This window comes from Drosophila mojavensis, unplaced genomic scaffold (genome assembly GCF_018153725.1).
Source record: "Drosophila mojavensis isolate 15081-1352.22 unplaced genomic scaffold, ASM1815372v1 contig_49, whole genome shotgun sequence".
Taxonomy (NCBI): Eukaryota; Metazoa; Arthropoda; class Insecta; order Diptera; family Drosophilidae; genus Drosophila; species Drosophila mojavensis.
In genome coordinates this window covers 4859514-4884437 of record NW_025318872.1, presented here as the reverse complement: position 1 = coordinate 4884437, position 24924 = coordinate 4859514, and the positions used below count along the sequence as shown (strand labels likewise).

Below are 24924 nucleotides of genomic sequence, written 5' to 3'. Positions count from 1 at the left end.
TAGATTTATATACATAACTATAAGCTGGTTGTTGTTGTTACTATAATATTTTTTTATTTAACGGACTCGGGTTTAAGCTACCCTTACATGTTAGTATACATTCATACACTGAACAAAAAGTGCGAAGACAGAATTATCAAAATGCAGGTGCTTACATATATAATTTTTTTCTTGTGCTTATTTTGTAAATTTTTGCCTTTTATTCATAGGCATACATGTATGAAAACAAAAACATTTAAGATACAAAAACATTACGTATAAATAGATACAATTTTAAAGTTAAACGAGCTTTGTTTATACTTCCGCATAAAAAAAATAAAAATAAAAATAAAAAATAAAAAAATATATATATATAAAATTATATATATAATTAATTATATAAATTTTTATTATAAGCCTTTAAATATGCTATAAATATTTTACCTCGAAATATATGTAATTATTTTGACCGTGTATTTACAGAATTTCCCGAATGTCTGCAAAAAATCCTCCAAGTATTTCGCAAGAGCAGAAAGTTCGCTACAATTCTTAAAACAGCATTTGGAAACAGGTTTAGTCCCGGGGTGCCTGTCACTGGGTAATGGTCTTCCACTAAATATTACTGAAAACCAGTGTTTGTGTTTTTGGCTTATAATAAAGTATGTACATACATACATATGTATCTGTTTATAAAGAGAAATGTGTTTAATTGTTCGATTGTGTCTGTGCTTAAAATTATTCATATGGCTTTGAGTGTGCATAAAATAAGGACACAAATGTTAAATGTTCTTTGAAAACTTAATAGTTATGGCTTATGATATATATGTATGTTTATATTTATTGTGCATTCATATAAACAATTATGATTGTACTGAGTGCTCGTGTTGGTGCACGAGTCCCTAAAATCGTATGTACATCCATACATACTATGTATTACATACAAATGTATATATGTATGAATGTATATAAGTATACATACTTATTCGCGTAGTATATGTATGTATGTATTAGTATGTACGAACCTAAAAGCACAAAAAAATATTTGTTCATAAATACATATATATATATATATATATATATATATATATATATAAATATTTACTTCTTGAAACAACATTACCGCAAAACTTTTATTGCAATTGTAAATTTTAGTAGTTTTTTATTACGAGAAATACATACATATGTATATACATATAGACATAAGAATATATGTATGTATCAAAATAAAGGATGTTTATATAATTACAAAGTTAACGAATGTAAGAACAAAAGAAATTACGAATATTGGGCGAATTTAAGTGTTATAAGCATTAATTCCACTTATCTACAATACCAATTGTTTTAAAAATTTTTTTATACATACTTACATACATACATACATGTACATATGTATGTAAGTATACTTACAGATATGTATGGACGTACAAAACAATATACATATGTATGTATTTGAGTCCAATATTTAGCAACCTCTTACAAACAAGCTTACTCGTATAGTACATGTAAATACGTATGTCATGTATTACACACCTTTATGAATGTATATACATATGTATACATATGTATATACATATGTACATACATATTTACATACGTGGAAACTGCTTACTTAACATTTTGAAAGCATAACAAATATTTGAACTTTTGTTTTTTTTTACGTACTTATGTATATTTACATATACATACATATGTGATTTAATTTTTAAAAGTTATTGTTGACAGTCCCGGAATGGGCTCCGGCCCAGATGGTCACCCTAATGAACTGGCATAATATTGAAAGAAATTAATAAATATCTTAATAAATATTTGGCTTTAGTTCGCCAAATTCAAGTTCCTCTAATATTGTTTATTACTCAGTAAATGTTGCCTTTTTCTTCCTTGACATACCGAGTTAGATCTTCAAGGATAAGATATGTCTTCTCGCTTATACATACATATGTATTAATATACAAATTTATATATGTACGTCTATATGTAGTATTGATTTTAAATGTTCAATTTATTAAGAAGTTGTCCATAAACTTTTTCCTTTCCTTTCCTTTCCTATCCTTTTTCATGATATCGTTATTGCTATTGCTATTATTCAAGTGTCTAAGTGTTATAGGACATATAGTGCTGTGTGTTACACTGAACGCATTTACAATCGGAAATCAAGGTATAATGGTTTTGTTAAATGTATGTCACAGGCAGAAATAGATTTGGCTAGGGTGACCATCTAGACCGGAGCCCATTCCGGGACTGTGAAGAACTACCCCCCCCCTCTCTCTCTCTCTCTCTCTCTCTCTCTCTCTAAAAAAAATTATCTTGAATAAATCATTTGTCACACAGATTCATACATAAATTCAACTTTTACTTTCTTCATATTTAGCATAATTACATTATCTTAGGACTAATTCCAAAAGAAGAAAATCCATATATATGAATACATCCTTATATTTAATTGTTATTATATTCATGATTGGCTGACTTATACTTCTCCACACTGCCTATTTTTCCGAACATATTTACAAAACATTTCTTTCATCAATATTTAATGTTTTTATGTCCACAAAATTAAATTGAGCTATATGGATGATTTTCACATTTTCCACCAGTAACTTATTCCTTTCGTCTCGCTATGTATTTTATAAGAAAAGACCCTTTCGAAATTTGCGCATTGTGCGCTGGAATCGCATGCAGGATTTGAGCTATTTTTGATACTTCCGAGTAACACCTTATCTGCGTTCTTTTTCTAAACAAAATTCTTGTCTTGTCTCGACACAAACTTCTACAAGTTTGCATTTTGTCAAAATGACTATTTTTTTATCGAAACAATTGAAAACCGGGACAATTTCGTGTCAGGTCGGGACACCGGGACATTACCTCCAAAAGCGGGACATGTCCCGAAATTCCAGGACGGATTGTCACCCTAGATTTGGCAGACCCCACAAAGTGTATGTATTCTTGATCAGGGCGACGAGCCGAGTTGATTTAGCCCTGTCCGTTCGTCCGTCCGTCCGTATGTATGAACTAGAGGGCTAATGAGTCCCAAAAATGCGTATCCGAATTAACAGTGCGCATATTAAGATTTGTGGCACCGAGGTCAAATCGAAAATTGTATGATTAAGTGCGCTCGTATATGACTCAGAAGCACACTATTCTATTGAGCGAAAAATAATTGAATAAATATGCGTCCGGGTATATAATTCGTTTCGCTGTGTGCAAAGAAAAAAGCAAACGGTAATTCAATTATGTGTGTGCAGAACAGACGGCCAACAACATCAAATTTCCCGTCATAATTTCACAGCGACAACTTATTCTTTATGTCAACGCTTTCATACCATTCCCACAAATAACGTAAATACGAAGGGCAATGTAATTTTGTAATACAATATACTATGTACATATATGTCTAATAAATATTAGCACTTAAAAACATTATTTAATTTATTTTGTCCGTATTATTTAGTTAGATAAGAAGATAAGAAAACGCTAACGTTTTGCATAAGCGTGGCAAACCCTTTCAATAGCTTGGTATGGGGAAAGGGCATAAATAGAGAAAGAGAGTAAGAAACAAGTAAGAAAGCTCTAGTCGAGACTGCTCGCTACGAAATCCCCTGAACCCTTCGAAAATGTATATTTCAATAATTCTTCGCATCCTTCTGTTTACAAAGAAAATGTGGGCTTACTATGGGAACTTAATTGTTTATTAACTTTTTTTTTTTATCGATGGACTATCTTCATGAAACTTTTAGATTGTGATTATAACATTGAAATGCGACCATTGGCCAAGGCACAAGTCTCTATAAGTCTCCAGGGTAAATTTTAACACAAATCGAAATTCTATAAAATACACGTGAGCCTACATTCAAACATTCATTTGGAAACTCTAGCTTTAAAGGTATAGAAGATACATACATATAATTAAAGATCGAGCGCATGAAGCGGAATGATTGTGCTTTCGCATATTTTCGTAGCTCGGACCTAAAAGTGAAGAGCCGAGCAAATACGAAATTGATAGGCCCTAGGAGACAGATTTTTCGGTGTTGAAAAACTTTGTACTACATGTCTAGTCTATATGTTCTCTGGTCAGTGGTTTTAATAATAACAAACTATCGGGAGTAGCTATCGATTTTTTAAAGAAAAACTCGATATGCGCGTGATATACACAAACACTAACCAGAGAACACATAGAGTAGACATCTAGAACAAATTTTTTCAACGACGAAAAAATGCGCTGAGGAGACTACACAACTTCGTATTTGCTCGGCTCAGTCTCTTGAGGCTCGAACAGTGAAATATTGCACGACAAAATCAGTGTGCTGCAAGCGTAAGACCAACCAACCAGCGGAAAAATGATCTTTATTGCCAAAATTACTGATTAAGTCATAAAGGCTCATTTGACAGTCACTCTACAATTCAAACTATACAAAATTGACAAACTACTGAATCGCCAGACAATTATCATCCCATCTCATACATACATACACATATGTATGCAAATGTATGTGCTCCCTCAAAGGCCAATTAACGGTCAATTTTGGGCATTACAATTTGCTCAAGCAGCAAGAGTTACGCACACAGGCCACAAATGCTCACACATGCTTCCAGAGACTGCAAGTGTGTGTGTACTTGCCCGTCGCGAAATCATATTCTTTATGCGTATCAACGCTTTCATACCCTTCCCACGAATAACCATCGAAACGCTTACATTTTGTTTGCATGAGCGTGACAAACGCTTTTATGATTTCTGTATGCCCTTCACTCAAAAGGAAAGAGCTGGGATAGTCGCGAACAATTTTCAATTTCTGTGCGCTGCTGCTATTTGAGAGACCATAGAGAGAGATAGAATGAGAGAGAGAGTAGGACAAATAGCGCATAGCCGTGCTTCATATAAGAATGGCACCATTTTGTTTGAGCGCTTGCAGCACTCTGATTTTGTCGTGCAATATTTCACTGTTCGAGCCAGTGTTGCCAACTTTTGTTCAGCAAAAAATGCTGTTTTTAGTGGGAAGATACTTTAAAAAAAGCTGAAATTTTGTGAAAAAAATCGGACAAACAAGCTGATGGTTTTTGCTTTCATTTGATTGATATTTAAATATATTTTTAGTAACTAGAAGTCATGGCTGCATTTCTTCAACCGTGGCAAGCCGTATCTGTAAAGTTTTACACTATATAGGTTTTACCTGACGCTTAAAATTGAGTAAGCACATAAATATTCATTTTATTGGGTAGTTATTAGTGATGGCAAAAAAAAATCATTGTTCGATTATTTAATCATATGATTTATTTTAGGTGCTTTAAAGATTAATTGCAATTAATCGCAGAAAAATGGAAAACATCGATTAATCAAATGATTTTTTTGAATGCGCTTAATTTATTTTTTATGAACTCCTTTTAGAAGCAACAATAGCAATAGCAGTAAAGAATATAAATTTATTTATTTAAAATTGAGTTAAGAAATAGTAGTTGTGAAATGTGCTCTGTTGTTAACCTGTTCCTTTTTTCGGTTAATGTGGCATCCGCCTTGGAAAAAATACGTTCCGCTGGTACCGAAGTGCCCATTAAGAAACAATACCGACAAGCTATAACATATAGCTTAGGGTATACAGTACGCATCTCCTCCCAGGACAGCTCGTCTTGAATTTGAAAATGGTTACCGTCTTTCTTACTGGTTTTGTGGGCCAGTGCCTTGTGGTGGGTCCATAAATCGAACTCAACTTCGCTAGTAGATGAGCCGTCACTAGTGCTTCCTAAACTTTCATTTATATCTGAAAGCTCCGCCATTTCTTGTCGTGTGCGCGTTATGAAAACTTACCTAATTGTTGGTGCCATAATTACGCTTCGCTTTCCACCATGTTGCTTAAAATAATCGATTATTGTGTATCAAATGATTAATCGTGCCATCACTAGTAGTTATGTTTTTACAGTATTGACCTGACTAAAACTTGTTACCACTTGCGCGTTCGATCATGGCAAGGAAAGCAATGCCATTGCAAAAATGGCCAAGTCCCTACATTTTTTATTTCCTCCAGAATTCTTATAATCACACATCTCACCCTAAACTATGTACAGTCTCAAGAATTTCCCCAATGAATTGGATGATTATTCTTATATTGCTGTTCAATACTTAATGTTCTTTAAATAGAATAACTCTAGTATTGGAACGATACTATTTTTGTTTACTCGCAAAATATATACATATGCAAGAAAACGAATCAGCATTTTACACCATTTGAAAATTTGTCTGCAGCCTATTAATTAAAACATATTTAGTTAACACGAAAATTTTTGTACTACATGTCATCTCATGAGTTGCATACATTCTTTTTAATTGCTTTATAAGATCTGTTAGAGAATTTCAAGTTTGATATTCTTGCTCAAATAAGTTATATTGAATAATGTATAATAATATTTTAGTTTAGTCAGTTTCCACTCTATTATCGATTGGCGCATTCATAGAAAATTGACATAACGCATTATTTAGTTTTAATTCAACTGCAATGACAAACACTTCTACATACGATAAATCGCTACAAATAATGATAAATTGATCAGTATAGAAAAAAGTGGAAAAAAAGCAAATTAAAACTGATTTGGCAACACTGGTTCGAGCCTCAAGAGACTGAGCCGAGTAAATACGAAGTTGTATAGTCTCCTCAGCGCATTTTTTCGTCGTTGAAAAAATTTGTTCTAGATGTCTAGTCTATGTGTTCTCTGGTTAGTGACACAAACCTAGGAAAAAATTTCAAGTCTCTAGCTCTTATACCTGAGATCGACGCGTTCTCACATACGAACGGACAGACTAGGGCTGCAAAACCATCGATAGAGGTTACCCTCGATAGATTTATCCATCGATGGAATGAGCCATCGATACTATCGATAGTTCCATCGAAGATTTGAAGTTTTTACAAATGAATAAATTTTAAATAATTTCGATCATACATCCAGCACAAAATGATTCGTGCAATTTTGTATAAGAAGGCAATACAATAGTAACTGGATATTTATGTGATGGTTGTATATCTAATAAAATATATATTGTATTACATATGGATAAAATTGGATGCGTCATCCTCAGAAGCGGTGGGCAAAAATCTAGTAATACTAGCAGCAGCAAAGGAAGACTTAGAATTATCAAAGTGCGCCACAGTAGAACGCGAAGCAGAAGCGCCATCTTAAATGTATGTACATAATATAATAAAAAACAAACTTGCACTTTAAACATCAGTTTGATATTATTATTAACTTAATGTTTATATATATATGTTATGTTATATATGTATATTCCGGAAAATGCTTACATGCGTCTCTTCGCGCCACCTAGTTGTAAATTATCGATGGATGAAAAAAACCATCGATATATCATGAAAGCCCAAATCCATCGATACTATCAATAGTCTGCATCGATGGATTTGCAGCCTTAGGACAGACAGTCGGGCAGGGCTAAATCGTTACATACTCTTACATACTCTTAACAAGACCATTATACTCTAATTTCCCATTGAAAATGGGTTCAGGGTATAAAGCTAAGCGCGCAGTTGGACTTCATATTAAAATGCGTGCTCTTCGCGTGAGCTTGGTGTGAGAATTTTTCACAGCTCGAGCCTCAAACGAAGGAGCCGGACGGTGTTGCTACGAAAATATATGTATGCAAAAACTCGAGTGACTCGACGCCTATATGCTTCGGTTAACTTTTGTATTCCGCTTTTGGTATTATTTATTCTCACTCATTTTACTGAAGTCAGGGAGATCTGAGATCATGAGTCCATGCGACTTTGCACTCTTTCAATATGTTTTATGCCCCTCTGAACGAATACACTTTACTATGTTGGTGTTTAGTTTCGTATTGAATCTTTATTCTGCTGGGCCCGGGTTTTTATACCCAGACTCATGTATAATTTCAACCATTAAATCTAGTGCTTCTATTGCTGAGTGTGTAAGGCTCAGCATTGGTCTATTACATATTATTAACTTATCGCGTAGTTTGTAAGACTCCGCATTGGTTTATTAGCTATTCTTATGCTATCGCTGAGTTTGTAATGCTCAGCACTCGCCTCTTACGTATTCTAATCGCTAAGGGTCAGGGTCATAATTTATGCCCAGTTTGACAGTTCACACTTGAAACATATGTTATTTATTTTATGCTAGCTGTCGAGTGCATAGCGCGTACGTTCCCCTACTTATCATATTTCTATGTTCATGCATGTGCATGAACATTCTGCGGGGGGCCAAAGTGGGTAACGTCCAGAACTGCTATCTGTGGATTTCTAAACAATATTCAGGACAAATACAAATTTTAATCATTGTTAGTATTCTTGACGAAATGATCATGCTTGTAATCCTTATGTTCGTGCCTGAACATTCTGCAGGGCCCAGAGAATGTGACATCCAGATAAACCGAGTATGCCACTATCACCTTAGTCTTTTGCTCAGGTGGCGGTTCCCATGCCAAATGAAGTCGTGCCTCTTTAAAGAACTTCTGTGGCTTGTAGGTGTCATCGTTTGTTGCATTAATATAGCTGATTGCATCTGTTGAGGAAGTTGTCGATCGCTTCATTGTTGCCGAGGCCAAAGCCTCCAAGTGATAGATGTCCTTCTGTTGATGCTGATGCCTTATTGTGCCTATTGTTTCGCTTGTAGTGGTTATTGTTGTTTCCTTTAATATGTTGCTGCTACTTCCAATCGACTCCTTTTCTGATGTAATTGTACTTGCAGCTTTAGTTTCCATTGTTGGTGGCGCTGCTGTGGTCATCACTGAAGAGTTTGAGTCGGTATTCTCGCTTTTCTCTTCAGCTGCACTTCCAGTCGCTGTTGCAGTCTCCGCAGAAGTTTGCTCTTCCGTCGTGCTGCCAACTGTGGAAATATCATCCATTGGTCGAACTTCCAATTGGATATCTGTTGATGTATCTTCAGTGATACTCAACGTTGATGTCGAAGTTGTGGCAGAAATTCCATTCTCGTCCGCATCTTCTATGTGGTCCGGATCCTTTGTCGGAGTTGGTGGGGCCCAGATCTTTTTTATCGATCTCTTGTCTTCACCTATATTTGGTTTTGTTGTTACCACTTGAACCTTATTACGTTGTTCAGTAGCTTTATTTATATTTCCTCCCACGTGGAGGCTTGCCGGCGGGTTGTAATCCCACTTTTTGAACACTATTGCATCCAAAAGCAGCCTGATATGCCGTCATCTCATCAGCTGTGACGTTGTCACTGTTATCAGAGGTGCTCACGCAATTGCGGATACTGCCTTCATCGTTATCCTTCAGCAGTTCCATGTCCACAGGTAAATAACGTTTGTAGCGTTTGCATAAATAGTCCCACGCTGAATTGTAGTTACCCACTCCAATTGAGAAATGGCTTATAACTCGTTGACCTTCTCCTTTGAGATACATTTTGAGGTATATCAGTTTTGTCTTGTCGCTGATATCCTTTCTGTTGTGAATTGTTTTGGTGAACTGCTCGAAGAACGTTGGCCACGCCTTAGGACTTCCATTAAAGTGAGGAAGTGTCGGTTTCGGTCGCTTTGGAGTGTCTTCTTTTACGATTTGCAGTGCACTTATTTTCCTTTCCAGTTTTTTCGACACTGTGTACACTTTGAGTTCCAGTTCGTCTATGTACTCTATTTCGAAGGCAGGCCTTTCATATTTTACCTCCAAATCTTTCAGTGTTGACTGGACTTTCTTCCAGAAGAAATCTAGCGTATCTTTGTAGCTAACGATTTCATCCTGGTTGCTGAGCTCAATGTTGGCCAGCACCTCTTCAATGTGCAGCCTTACTCTTTGAGCTCTTTCGTCCACAAGGCTTACCAACTTCTCTATTGGGCTCGACCAACTAAATGAAAACATCTCTTGCTTTGATGTTTCTGGTCTCGTTTCCCAACTATAAAGTTGTTTTGTGTCTATGGCGTGGTCGGCAACTTCGACTTTCATGAACTCTTTATTGGTTCTGATTTCTGCCATTATGCCACCATATTTCTCTTTAAATATTGATGGTTGACGACACAGTTGTTTGTTTATTGTAGATCCATTGGCTTATCCCGTTGGAGGTTTTTTTTGTTTTGATCACCAGGTTGATCTTGCTGTGCCTCGACTCACAGCTTGGGTTGGAAAGCCAATGCACAAATCTATAATACTAGCACTTCACTTTGTACTAATCACAAACATTTTTCCTTGTGGATGAAATTGAAGTATTCAAAATACTTCATCCGGCTCGAAAAACCATGAACGTATACACTTTACTATGTTGGTGTTTAGTTTCGAATTAATTCTTTATTCTGCTGGGCCCGGGTTTTTATACCCAGACTCATGTATAATTTCAACCATTAAATCTAGTGCTTCTATTGCTGAGTGTGTAAGGCTCAGCATTGGTCTATTACATATTATTAACTTATCGCGTCGTTTGTAAGACTCCGCATTGGTTTATTAGCTATTCTTATGCTATCGCTAAGTTTGTAATGCTCAGCGCTCGCCTCTTACGTATTCTAATCGCTAAGGGTCAGGGTCATAATTTATCCCCAGTTTGACAGTTCACACTTGAAACATATGTTATTTATTTTATGCTAGCTGTCGAGTGCATAGCGCGTACGTTCCCCTACTTATCATATTTCTATGTTCATGCATGTGCATGAACATTCTGCGGGGGGCCAAAGTGGGTAACGTCCAGAACTGCTATCTGTGGATTTCTAAACAATATTCAGGACAAATACAAATTTAATAATTGTTACTATTCTTGACGAAATGATCATGCTTGCAATCCTTATGTTCCTGCCTGAACACCCTCACTCACTCACATTGTTACATGTATTTCAATGTTTTATAAAGATAGTACAGCAACAAGAAAATTTATTAACAAATTAATGTCCCGTCGTAAGCACTCACTGCAACCCATACTGTTTAATGCATGCGTGTCTATTTTAGCGTGTGTGTTTTTTGTGTAAGCTGAAGCCCGTGGTGAATTATTGAAATATCAGTTCCCCGAAGGTTTCAAGGGATTTCGTAGTCGAGCAGTCTTGACAAGAGCTTTCATACTTGTTTTAAACTTGTTTTTGAGCCAGTTAGTTTTTGAGAATTGTTTTGAAGTATGCTAAGAAGGGCAGACAGTAGACAATGGCAATGAAGAATAGATATTTTAGTCGTCTCAAATACGTCCTTCAGCTGTTACATACTCAGCACTCAATAATTTTATTTTTTTTGTTATACCCTTTTTAATCAATACTTTGACTTGGTACGAATAGCAAGGATGTGGGCTTAATAAGGTGAACTAAATTGCTGACATACACAAGCAGATCAAGAACAAGTGTTTTCGATAAACGAATCAAAGAACAAGAAAAAACTATATTGAATTATAAAGGGTGAGACAGGTTGAATTAAATTTTGATTGATAAATTTATTTTTTATACCCTGAACCCATTGAAAATGGGAAATTGTATTTTTGATCAATCCGATAGGGCTGCCAATCCATCGATGGAGACTATTGATAGTATCACTAACCAGAGAACACATAGACCGGACACGTAGTGTAAAGCGTTTTGCACACTTTTTTTTCGGGCGTTAACACCCCAGACAACTTCGTATTCGCTCGGCTCCTCACTTTTAGGTTTGGGTTACTAAAATATACGAAAGCACAATCATTTCGCTTCATGCGCTCGACCGAGATGGTCAAATGTTGAACAAAAGATCCCTCTATGCTCAATGTTTCCCTTGCTCTCTCTTTCTCTCGATGCTCTCTGCTCTCTTAAATGTGTATATGTATGTATACATGTGAGCACAAGCAGCAGCTCACGAAAATTGAAATTTCTTCGCAGCAAGAACCCATGTCCCTTCTGAGTGAAAGGTATTCCGAACTCTTCAAGCCGTTTGCCATGCGTTTTCGTTATTATTTGTGGGGTGCGCATAATGAAAATGTTTTCGCGACGAACATGCACACACACACTTACAGTATGCTACATGTACTATGAGCATTTGTATGCCTGTGTGCAAAGCCCTTGCTGGCTGTAGCAATTTGAAATCCCAGCATTTGCATTTAGTCGATCTTGTCAAGTGCTCACACTTGCATACATATGTTTGATTGTGTGTACGCAGGGGCCGCGATGTTCACAAATGATGGGGTAATCATTGTATAAGCATTTGAGTGCCTTTATATGTATGTGCATGTGTGTATGTTTATATGTGTATGCATACGACATGAGCATTGACGTGTGCCTACGACAACTTAAAATTGTGTGAACGATTTTGGGTTTGACCGGAAGAGGTGCGCTTATACTTAAGTAGCTGACTAACTAAAGTGACAAGTGCACTTCCTATTACTTTTATAGGTATTTTTTAATTGCATGATTTTTATGACATCTAACAGATGCACCCTTTAAAATGGGTCCATTTGGCCAGTATATGTATGTATGTATGTACATACATATGCTTCTTATTAAAAAGGTAAATTTCACCTGTATATGCGCAGGTGCAAGGGATACCTTTCCAATTTGCCCACTGGGATAATCGGTAAATTTTAACCAAAACCGAAATTGCATAAATTGCATATAAGCATACATAAAAAATTTGGAGACTCTAGCAAGGTGTAGGAGATATAATTTTATAACTGGTTTTCGATAAGGTTTTTTATCGATTAAAAAAGATCGGGATGAGTTATCGATTTTTAATGATAAACTTGATATCCGCGCTGTAATTACGGACATTTAAAAAAAAAATTTGAAGTCTCTAGCTCTTATATCTTCTGAAATCGACGCGTTCATACATACGGACAGACGGACAGACGGACGGACAGAGCCAAATCAACTCAGCTCGTCGCCCTGATCAAGTATATATATACTTTGTGGGGTCTGCCACGCCTCCTTCTGCCTGTTACATACATTTCAACAAAACCATTATACTCTGATTTCCCATTGAAAATGGGTTCAGGGTATAAAAACAAGTAAGAAAGCTCTAGTCGAGACTGCGCGACTACGAGATCCCCTGAACCCTTCGAGCAACTGATATTTCAATAATTATTCGCATATGCGCACATACACGCACAAACATAGACATACGTACGCACGCATAAATACGCATTGGCTGCTCACTATGGGAACTATGGGAACTTAATTGTTTAATAACTTTTCTTGTGGATGGACTATCCTCAAGAAATTTTCAGATTATGAATATAACATAGATATGCATGTATTTCCCAAAGAAGTCCCTAGTATTTGAAATACGCCTTTTACAAATGTGAGGGCGAGGGGGTGAGAGTCTAGCGTTAAAGATGTAGCAGATATAAATTTATTACTGGTTTTTGATACTGTTTTTAATCGATAACAGAATAACGGGGCAATTTATCGATATTTAAAGCAAAACTCGATATGCGCGTGCTATACACGGACCCAGGAAAAATTTAAGGTCTCTAGCTCTAATATCTTCTGAGATCGACGCGTTCAAACATACGGACAGACGGACGGACGGACGGACAGACGGACGGACGGACAGACGGACAGGGCTAAATCGACTCATCTCGTCGCCCTGATCAAGAATATATATACTCTTTACACGCCTCCTTCTGCCTGTTACATACATTTAACAAAACCATTATAACCTGATTTCCCATTGAAAATGGATTCAGGGTATAAAAAAAATCATTCTCATAGGCAAACCTACGATCATTGAAATAAAATAATCTATTTAACTAAAACGCGATTCTTCAATTAAAACCAAAAATCGTTCACACCACTCTAAAGCTAGGTACACACGATGCAAACAATTTGCAGCAAGTTGATTGCTGCATATCAAATATGCACGTTCGAACACGAGTGCAAACATTTTGCTGCAAACAAAATATTTGCAATAACTGTTTGCTGCAACTTTTTTTTCTTGTCGTCTGCACACAGAATTTTGCCGTTAACTTGGTTGCGTCAGTTGTTTGCTTGTTTGCATGTGCTGTTTGCTTTCAGCCGCAATATTGCAGCAAGCAAAGCAAAATGTGGGATCGCGAGAAAACGATTGAGAATTTTTTAGTTTTATGGGATGTTTCGTCAGCAGACTTTAAAAATAAGTATAAAAAGCAAAATGCTTATCGCGAAATTGCTAAAAAAAATGTACTTTTTCTAATAAAAAATTGAAATCACTGACTGACATGCGAAAATTGTAATAGTTTTTTTCATCACCATATTGTAGCTCTTTTTAAAGGTTCTGATGCACTCCTTTCCATCTCGTTTAGAAATCCACTCTTTCACCCAACACTTTTTTTTTTTGGCAGACTTTGATCTCATTTTTTTTCGTTTTATCAAAATTGCTAATATAGCAACAGCAGCAACTCTCGATTGTTGTGTCGACATAATATAAACACGTCTTTATTCCTTGAATTTTTCAATTCAACTTGCAAATGAGTGTCACTTGCAAGCAATGCAAACAAAAACAAATAATGAAAAAAAGTGTAGACATTAATGCAATATATTGCACGAAATAGCCATACAAAAGTTTGCGTGCAAAACAAAAATTGATTGCAGCAAGTAATTTGCATGCAATATTTGCATTGGTGTGAACATTTGTGCAAACCTTTGCTGCAAATTATTTTCAACTTGCCGCAAATTGTTTGCATCGAATGTACCTAGCTTAAGTTGAGAGAGGCACACGCCAATGCTCATCTCCCATGCATACATACAAACACATACACACACGCACATGTAAAGGCACACAGACATACAAGCGCTTCTACAAGTTATATCCCAAAATTGTGAGCAGCGTCTCCCATGCGTACACACAATCAAATGTATATACATACATACATATGTATGTGAGCACTTCACAAGATCGACCAAATGCAAATGCTGGGCTTCAAAATTGCTACAGGCAGCCAGAGACAAATGCTCATAGTACATGTAGCAAGGGACAGTGTGTGTGTGCATGCTCGTCGCGAAAAAATGTTCATTATGCGCACCAACGCTTTCATATCCTTCCCACAAATAATAGCGAAAACGCAAACATTTCGCATGAGCATGGCAAACGATTTGAAAAGTTAGCTATACTCTTCACACAGAAGGGAAGAAACGGGAGTCTAACGCGACGAAATTTCAATTTTCGTGAGCTGCTGCTTGTGCTCACATGCATACATACATAAACATATTTGAGAGAGCAGAGTGAGAGAGAGAGCAAGAAAAAATTGAGCATAGTAGATCCTTTTGTTCAATATTTGACCATCTTTGTCGAACGCATGAAGCGAAATGATTGTGCTTTCGTATATTTTCGTAGCCCGAACCTAAAAGTGAAGAGACGAGCAAATACGAAGTGTCTGGGAGATAACTCCCGAAAAAAAAGTGTGCAAAACGCTTTACACTGCTTGTCCGGTCTATGTGTTCTCTGGTTAGTGATATAGCGCTGATATCGAGTTTATTTCAAAAGATCGATTACTCATCCCGTTATCCAATATCCAAAATCAGTATTAAATTATATTTGCTACATCTTTAGAGCTAGAGTCGCAAAATTTGAAATTTAGACTCATATACATATACTTTATAGAATTTCGATTCTAAATCTAAATGGTAAATTTTTAAATTCAAATTAAACAAAAATATATAAAAGCAAATACTTGTTAGTAAGAGAAAATGGTTGAAATTCAATTTGATTTTAATGCACCAGGGCTTCTAGATACATACATAAGTCATCTGCCGAGTACTGATAAAATTAAATTTTAAACAAGTAGGAAAGCTATAGTGGAGACTGTTAAATAATATTAATTTATAAATTTTGAATTTGATAAAAACACGTTTTTAACAGTATATGCGATTTATTTTCAGGTTGCAAAATTCACAATTCTCATTCCATTCTGTGATCGTATTTATAGTTTTACGGAGGACTCAAAATTATATACTTACACATGACGGCGGTTCATTTTTAATAAGGCTTGTGTGAATGGCACCAGAAATATACAGTATAGTAAGATCATCAATGTATATTGGTAAGACGAATAAAAAACAAGTTTGTAAATATATTTAGTGAGCTTTATAAGAGTTATTATGCGTATAAAACTTTATCAGCTAGGTTGGACTGATTGTATTCATTCCGATACTCTTTCGCAAAGCCTTACAATTCTTAAAATATATCTCTTGATGCTTGTTGTGACCTGATAAAATAGGCAGAGATTCAACGCATTACATTATGAAGTTCCAACGCCATCCGATCACCAACACCTCTTACACAACGTGTGGTTTAAGTTAACTAGAACAAGCAAATTGAAAAAATCTCAGAAATTTGAAATATCCGTGGAATATGAATATTGGCCGGAAACTTATATCAAAATAAAATTAAACTTTTACTATTACTATATTACTACTATTACTATAAACTATTACCCATATTATATATTGGCGTTTTTTTTTTTTACATCATGAATTATTTTACGTGAAACGTCATATTTTTATGTTTTCTGGCAGCCCATTTGAAAAAAATATAAGTCTCCCATAAGGGGATGTGAAAGGCAGATATGTTGAACATCACTAGAGATTTAAAATCTAGCATATCTTTCGCGGGTACAGATTCTATATACAAATATTTAGTTTTATGCGTATACCCAAAAGGCGCACGGTAAATCGTAAAAATCAATTTCTTTAGTTACTGGTAACCGTCTCTATAAATGACTTTTGTCGTCTGGAGAGGCTTGGCTTATCGAAATATTTGGCATCAAGACGGACATTCCACAAAAGCAATAACTATTGTTAAAGTTTGTACATTTATTACTAACTACAGTTTAGGGTTCCGGGCGATCGAAAATATTTAAGAAAATTAAAATCCGTTATACTAAAATTATGTCTTGCAAGTTTAAATAAATTTATTTATTGTTTCAGGAAATTGGTTGTCATCTTTCCCCGTTATCAATATAAAGCGATGACAAAGAAATTAGCGACATAATGATTTGGTTAAGGTAAGAAATTATGCAAGTAATTAAATTTTCATTTGTCAGATGTTTTTGTGTAAAGGCATATAATATTGTGAATTTTTACTGATATTTGATATTTATTTTAACTAAGCTTTTTATGTTTTTATACTCATTCACCAAAGTGAATGAATGGTTTTATGCAATGTCGGTCTTGCTGTTCGTCCGTCCGTCCGTCTGTCCGTACGAACGTATGAAGCTGGAGACTTGAAATTTAGAACACATACTCGTGTATATATCCGATTTAAAGTGTTAAAATTTACGGGCGGTACCGACTGCGGAATACTCATTCACATCCCATCAGCACTTTATAGTTTCTGAGATATAAACTTTTACGGTTTGCCACGCCCCATATGGGCGGACATATATCCGCCTTAGCTCTTTTGTCTTGGGGGCTCAGCCTGAGTATATATATCATATTTCAGGTCATCAATCAATAGTGCCCAAAATATAGCAGAATTTGAAAATCACTGTATTTTCAGGTCCGATTTGCCACGCCCCTGCTGGGTGTAACATTAGCTAACAATTTTAACGTTCTGGCTTTAAAACTCTAGGAGATACGGCTTTATCCGATTTGCCACGCCCCAATCTTGGGTGGTCGACGCGGATCTACATTTCAAATTTCAGCATTCTAGCTCTTCAGCTAATATGATTTCTGGCATATTGGAAAATGCATTTTCCGATAATAATGTAAATATTTCAAAAAGTTGTTGGCCCATTGTTAATCTGAGTACGTCAATAGATGGAGCACTCAAAGACGCTTTCAACGAAGTAGGTCATAAAGAAATCGGCCAAGAAATAGTCCTGTTATATCTAAAAATAAGTCAATTTTCTGATCTTATACCGCATTTCAGAGAATAATAATTAACTAATAACTTTTCTTGTCGATAGACTATCTCCATCAAACTTGTAGATCGTGATCATAACGTTAAAATGCGTGTATCTGTCAAAGCACAAATCTCTAGTATTTGATATACGCCTTTTACAATTATGTGTAAATTTTGACAAAAAACGAAATTGTATAAAATACATATCAATTAACGTACAAAATTGGGCGACTCTAGCTTTAAAGATATAGGATTATTATTATTTTCGAAAATGTTTTTAATCGATACAAAATAACGGGAACAGTAATCGATTTTTTGAGAAAAACTCAATATCGGCGCCAGATATACGGACATTTAAAAAAATTCAAGTCTCTAGGCCAAATCGACTCAGCTCGTCGCCCTGATCAAGAATATATATACTTTGTGGGGTCTGCCACGCCTCCTTCTGCCTGTTACATACTTTTAACAAAACCATTATACCCTGATTTCCCATTTTCAATGGGTTCAGGGTATAATAAGCCGAGGCATTCGTGTTTTTTGTAAATTTAGTGAATTAATTAGGATTACGATTAGGATCGCAAATATTCTATTCATATCGATTTCAAATATTGACTATCTTACATATAAAAAAAACTAACTCAATTCTTTCTTTTTTAGCTCTTTACATCTGAGAGTACTGTGACACCTCATATTGCCATAAGTTAAATTCTCCAACCATTTTTTTTTAAATCATCCTGCTTGGATTTTAAAAAATGCATGCCAATGTTGCTTCTGATCGCGGTGGTGGAGGCGGATCGTGGAGACTTCCCCCGGATGAGACATTGCAAGTTCAAGATCCAAAGCAAAAAGATCAGGACTTGGACTTGGATGAAGGACACAACTGGCGTAGTATAATCTTCTCTTTATTGGTTATTAGTTTCGTAATAGCTGGAATAATAACTGCTATATATTTACTGGGGTAAGTATATTTTATTTGAGCACCTTACAAATAATAACTTGCAAAATAGTACTCTAATACGATAGAGTAAAAAAAAGTTGTGGCATCAGCATCCGTAATTGACAAACTTGTATCTATCGGGTAGGGTTAAGCTAATGCAAACAGACCTAAAGTACATCTGTTCATTTGATTAAACTTTCTTCCCAGAGGTGAAAAATTGCAATTTGCGTTTACAGCGTTTATACCACATTGACGCTAGATACTTGAAATTTGGAATATATACTCTGATAGGGTTAAGGTTAGCTTAGGCACATCGGAAAATGAATTGTCTGGTCTTTTAGAAATCCTAAAGCTAGAGAGTATTAATTTGGAATGTATTGCGTTGATAACTTAAGATCAAAACAAGTAAGAAAGCTGTAGTCGAGACTGCCCGACTACGAGATCCCCTGAACCCTTCGAGCAACACATATTTCAATATTTCAATTCGCATATGCCCACAGACGCGCACACACACAGTCATACGCACGCACGCATAAACATGCACTGGCTGCAGTGGTGGCTTACTATGGAAACTTAATTGTTTAAACTTAATTGTTTAAACTTAATTGTTTCTTCTGGATGGATGAAACTTTCTTCCCTATGAAACTTTCAGAATATGAATATAACATAGATATGCATGTATTTGCTAAAGAATAGTAGTAGTATTTGTAATACGCCTTTTACAAATGTGAGGGTGAGGGGGTGAATTAGGAGTGGGGGTAGATATTGACAAAAACCGAAATTGTAGAAAATGCATATAAGTATACATATAAAATTTAGATATCACGCCCATTCGCAATTATTTCCAAAACAAGATTTTCCAAGTACTAGAGACTTGTGCTGTCGCTTTGGTTAAAATCACGCTCTGGATGTTTGATGAAGATTGTCCCACTAAAAGCGAATTTATCCATTTATGGATATGTTCTCATAATATTGTCCACATTGCAGCCCAAGCTTAGTCGCGGTTAGCTGTTTTTCAATTCCACGCTCATAACTGAGTACTTAAGTAAAATTAAATAAATCGATAACAGACTTCTTAAATTAGATCTGGATGCTAAATCTAAATCTAACAATCACTATATATAGCTGATTTCTCTAGTGATATAGTGATATATATAAGGTAAGCGCTCCCACACTAGAGTACTAGTGATTGGGGACGCTGTGTTGGGCTCTTGTGAATATATAACTTTGTGTTCAATGATGTGCTTTGTAATGTACACACATTTTTACTATATGATTACGCTGAAAGATTCATTACGATTGTATATCTACAAAAGAAATTATTCAACAAATAAATTTGTATAATATTGCCCACATTGCAGCGCAGCCCAAGCACAGTCGCTGCTTACTGCGCAGCTAGCAGAGCGCGTGCTTATAAGTGCATGTGTATGTATGTGGGCATAAAAGAAGTCCAGAATGATTAGAATATCAGCTTGGAGGGTTCAGAGTATCTCCTAGTCGAGCTGTTACGACTGGATCCTTCTTACTTGTTTCTTTTATATATTGTTGCCAGACTTATTCTTTTCCGAAAGGGAAATCCAAAATATTCCTCTTTGGTTCTAAGACCTACTAGGGTAAGGGTTATTCCACGATCGAATAGAAGGTCTCCTGTAATTCATGTTTTTATTTTTGCATATTTATGCTTTGCTTGTTGATTAGAGATTTCCAGACAACCTCCTTTTAATTTTGTTACATAGTTAGTGCTTTAAACTTAGCTTTGACCACTAGGTTCCTTTTAATTTACGACGTTTATTTTTTATGACATTTGTCTTACGGCAGGATTTGAACCTCGATACGAGAATCAATCTCCTACCACCATTATGCCTGCAAATTTCTTGTATTTTCGTTTTAAGAGTCGCCTCGGATTTGAACCTAGGTATTGCCAATACCACCATTTAGCCAGGATTTCTTTTATGTTATAGAATTGTCTAGTGCACCAACACTTGCTAGAAATTATGTTATGGCAAGGACTATCACCCCATTACTTTGCAAATCACAGAAGTACTTCGTAATTTTGCCAATAAATGCCCAATTGGATTGGAACAACTTATTTGTACTTGCTTTTTTTTTAATAAGTTATTTTTATAGAATTATTGACACGTCACCATTTCCCTTTATTTCCGTGAAGAATGTGGGTCCCTGCTCGGGCGCCAGTTAAGCGCTCCCACACTAGAGTACTAGTGATTGGGGACGCTGTGTTGGGTTTTTGTGAATATATAACAACTTTGTGTTCAATGAAATAATATATTTTATATAATTTAGTAACAATAGATTTAAACTCTCTCTAGTCCGACTATGAACTGAACTAAATCTGTTCTACTGGTCATCTTCTCCCCTTGAATGTGTGACTGGACTCTCCAGTCTCCTTAGATTGTCGATAGTCTTAACCTATATATATATGTAAATATATACTGCTTATACTATATTTTATATTTATTTAACTTAACTTATATATATAAATATATACTGCTTATACTATATTTTATATTTATTTAATAAATATTTTTTATAGATATGTGGATGAACTACTATATTGGTCGGGTCGAAGAATGATTCTCGATGAGTATTTGCAAGGTGAATTGACGCCGACCCGATTACAGCCATCATGGGTGACAACGAAGAAATATGTCTTTCAATCAGACGATGGAGGGCTTTCCCTATTGGATACTTCAGTAAACTCAATAAATATTTTAGTAACAAATCATACCATACGTCAGCTAAATGTAAGGGGATATGAATGTTCACACGATCTGAAATATGTACTATTCAGGCACAATGTAAAGAAGGCAAGTTGATTAAAGTATATAATGGTAAGCATTATAAATTATAAATATATTTCACAGATATTTCAGAAATCCTTTACTGCGTTTTACACAATCTATGATGTAGATAATGACCACCATATGCCTGTGAAGTTAAAAGACTCATCGAAGGTGCAAAGAACCCGACTTCAATATGCTGCCTGGCTGGGAAACACAACTTCAATCATCATTGTTGCTGACAATGATATATTTGTAAGACAATCTCCATCCATGGAAGAAGATATAAGAATAACAATGACAGGTCAAGAAAACAATATTTATAACGGAGTTCCAGATTGGCTTTACCAAGGTGATTTTATATGTAAATTGTTTGTAACATGTTTTGTTTTTTGACCGGTATTCATTGATTTGTATAAAATCAATATTAAATGTAATATATCTGATTTTCTATACCCTGTATATAATATATGTAACAGGTAGAGGGAGGCGTGACAGATCCCATATAGTGTATATGGGAAATTTTCTAGTTTCGAATGTGAGATTCGTACGTATGTGAAGTAAAAACAAGTAAGAAAGCTCTAGTCGAGACTGCCCGACTACGAGATCCCCTGAACCCTTCGAGCAACCGATATTTCAAGAATTATTCGCAGTTGCACACGCACGCACGCATAAACACGCATTGGCTGCAGTGGTGACTTGGTATGGGAAATTAATTGTTAAATAACTTTTGTTGTGGGTGGGCTATCTTCATGAAACTTTCAGATTATGATTATAACATGGATATGCATGCATTTGCCAAAGCAAATGTGCGGGTGAGGGGGTGTATATAGGGGTAGGAATAAATTTTGACAAAAATCGAAATTCTATAAAGTACATACGAATCTACATTTAAAATTTGGGGACTCTAGCCTTAAAGATGTAGCAGATATAAATTTATTACGGGTTTTCGATAACGTTTTTAATCGATAACAAAATAACGGGGCAAGCTATCGATTTTTGAAGCAAAACTCGATATCCGCGTGGTATACGCGGACCTAGGAAGTTTCAAGTTTTCAAGACGTGTCCAACACGGTCACGGCTAAATCAACTCAGCTCGTTGCCCTGATCAATAATATATATACTTTATGGGGTTTGCCACGCGTCCTTCTGTTTGTTACATACATTTTAACAAAATCATTATACAAATGCATGCATATTCACGTTATAATCATAATCTAAAAGTGTATGTGGTTGTGTATGTGTATTTATGTGTTTGTGTATGTGTGTGTGTATGTGAGTGGGTGTATGCGTTTGTGTCTGTATGCGTGTGTGTGTATGTATGCCTGTGTGTGCGTACGTGCGGGTGTGTGTGTGTGTGTGTGTGCGTGTTTCTTGTGTAAGCTGAAAGACGCGAAAAATTATTGAAATATCTATTGCTCCAAGGGTTCAGGGGATCTCGTAGTCGAGCAGTCTCGACTAGATCTTTCTTACTTGTTTTTCTGTCTTTTCGTTAGTTTTATGGTAGCATAGTCCAGATTCAAAGTATGCCTCAATCTTTGATTTTTCAACCAAAAATAAAACTGTTTCTTTACCCATACTATAAATATATTTAGTACTTTGAGCTTCACAAGAAATTTGGTTAGTGTAATTGTTAAAATAAGGAAGATAACTACAATTGCATTTGTGGGCGCTAATCTGATGTCACAAAATAAGTGCACGCATTCCTTGCGAAAATAAAGAATAATAGACAATAAAACATAACGGGTTTTCTATCGCTCTTTCGCTTTTTTTATGAGAGATGACCTGATGATGCGCAGTATATATTTTTGATCACGGCGACGAGCTGAATCGATATCGCCATGTCCACCTATCCGTCCGTCCATATGAACGATGAGATGTATAGTCGTGTATGAGTGTATAATATTTTTTCGAAACCTTATCCCATAGTACTAGAGGCTTGTGCTTTGGAATGTACACGCATTTAACCATCACGATCACGTTCTGAAAGTTTTATGAAGATAGTCTCACTACAAATAATTTCTCATAATATTGGCCACACTGCAGTCCAATCGCAGTCGCTGATTACTGCGAGCAGACTCGACTAGAGTACTCTTATGTGTTTTTTAATGTATTAAGGAACGGAATAAATTTTATATTCAGGACTACAAATAAGGGTTCAATTCATACCTCTCTACACACAGGATAAACTTTTATTTGCAATTTTTAATTTTTTAAATTAATTTAAAGGATAAAAATAAAAAATAATTATTACACAGAAATGAAACCTATGACTTAATTTTTATTTTAAAATTAAAAAAAAAAAAACTTAGTGACATTACATTGCATGATGTTATGGGACTCGTGTGCAATCCGTTAAAAATTTGATGTCAGAATCAAAACGCAAGAATGACACTTTTCGAATCGTCACCTATTTTTACTTCCAATTTTATGAAATTTTATAATTTTTATCATATATTTTAATTTTAATAGCTAAAAAATATATATAATTAAAAAAAAATATGTATACAAAAATAATTTTATTTTAGAGGAAATTTTTGATATACCGGAAGCTATATGGTCATCCACTGATGGAAGTCACTTTATTTTCGCCTCATTTAACGATAGTCATGTCGGGATGATGACATATCCATGGTTATCATCTGGCGCCATAATTGCTGGTAGTGGTATGTCATCAGGAAGCTCATTTCCTGAAACCAAAAATGTACGGTACCCAACACCAGGCACTGCCAATCCAGAAGTTCAGTTGTGGATAGTCGACATAACGAATTTTACGTCCATAAATAAAGTGAAGTTAATGCCGCCGCCTTCCCTCCTTAAACAGTAAGTAAATATATTTGTACCAAAGTCTACGAAATGTGCGTGAATTATTAATTATTTACTTTTCATAGAGATTATTACTTAACATCAGCTGGCTGGGTATCTGGTAGCAATAATCAAGTATCTGTAGTTTACATGGTGCGCTCTCAAAATTATAGTATAATAGCAACGTGCTCAAAGGATACAAATTGGTCATGTGCAGAAGTAGGTGTAGTATTAATAATACAATAAATATAATTCACCAGCACTCACTAATTTTCAAGATTCATTCTGAGCGCGCACCCGAAGATGAATGGCTAGATATTTTTCCGCATCCTGTATTTGCTCCAGATGGAAACAGTTTTTTACTGCTAGCTGGCGTTCAGGAATCGGGAAACGATCATTTTACTCACATAAAACACATAACAATATCGCAGCAAAGAATTTCTGTAATATCCCATGGCCGTTATGAGGTATTTTCTTAAAGAACTATGAAATCAATAATATTATTATATTTGTTTAAAAGGTTTTAAAAATCTTATGTTGGGATACAACGAATCATATAGTGTATTATCTTGCTACTCAAGATAAAAAGCCTGGGCAAAGACATTTGTATTCAGTGAAGGATCCCGTGCATGATGATACCAGAAAGTAAGCCGAGTGTATTAACTTTATTAAATTCTAGTGTAAT

At 35.4% G+C, this 24924-nt stretch overlaps 1 protein-coding gene across 5 annotated transcripts in view; it reads left to right on the top strand.

Moving 5' to 3' along the window:
- Positions 1 to 491: 491 nt before the first annotated feature.
- LOC26528308 (dipeptidyl peptidase 4) overlaps positions 492 to 24924 on the top strand; it is a 32209-nt gene continuing 7776 nt past the window's right edge. Inside the window, exons 1-10 of one of the 5 annotated variants that reach the window (XM_044009292.1) lie at positions 492 to 577; positions 15737 to 15897; positions 16784 to 16860; positions 18357 to 18657; positions 21188 to 21461; positions 21519 to 21786; positions 23963 to 24257; positions 24326 to 24458; positions 24518 to 24706; positions 24760 to 24884. In XM_044009292.1, the coding sequence (XP_043865227.1) occupies positions 18452 to 18657; positions 21188 to 21461; positions 21519 to 21786; positions 23963 to 24257; positions 24326 to 24458; positions 24518 to 24706; positions 24760 to 24884 (1490 nt within the window). In that variant the 5' untranslated portion in view covers positions 492 to 577; positions 15737 to 15897; positions 16784 to 16860; positions 18357 to 18451. Of the gene's footprint in view, positions 639 to 15736; positions 15898 to 16783; positions 16861 to 18356; positions 18658 to 21187; positions 21462 to 21518; positions 21787 to 23962; positions 24258 to 24325; positions 24459 to 24517; positions 24707 to 24759; positions 24885 to 24924 lie in introns of all 5 variants that reach the window. The other 4 variants (XM_044009291.1, XM_044009290.1, XM_044009293.1 and 1 more) reach the window with 4 other exon arrangements.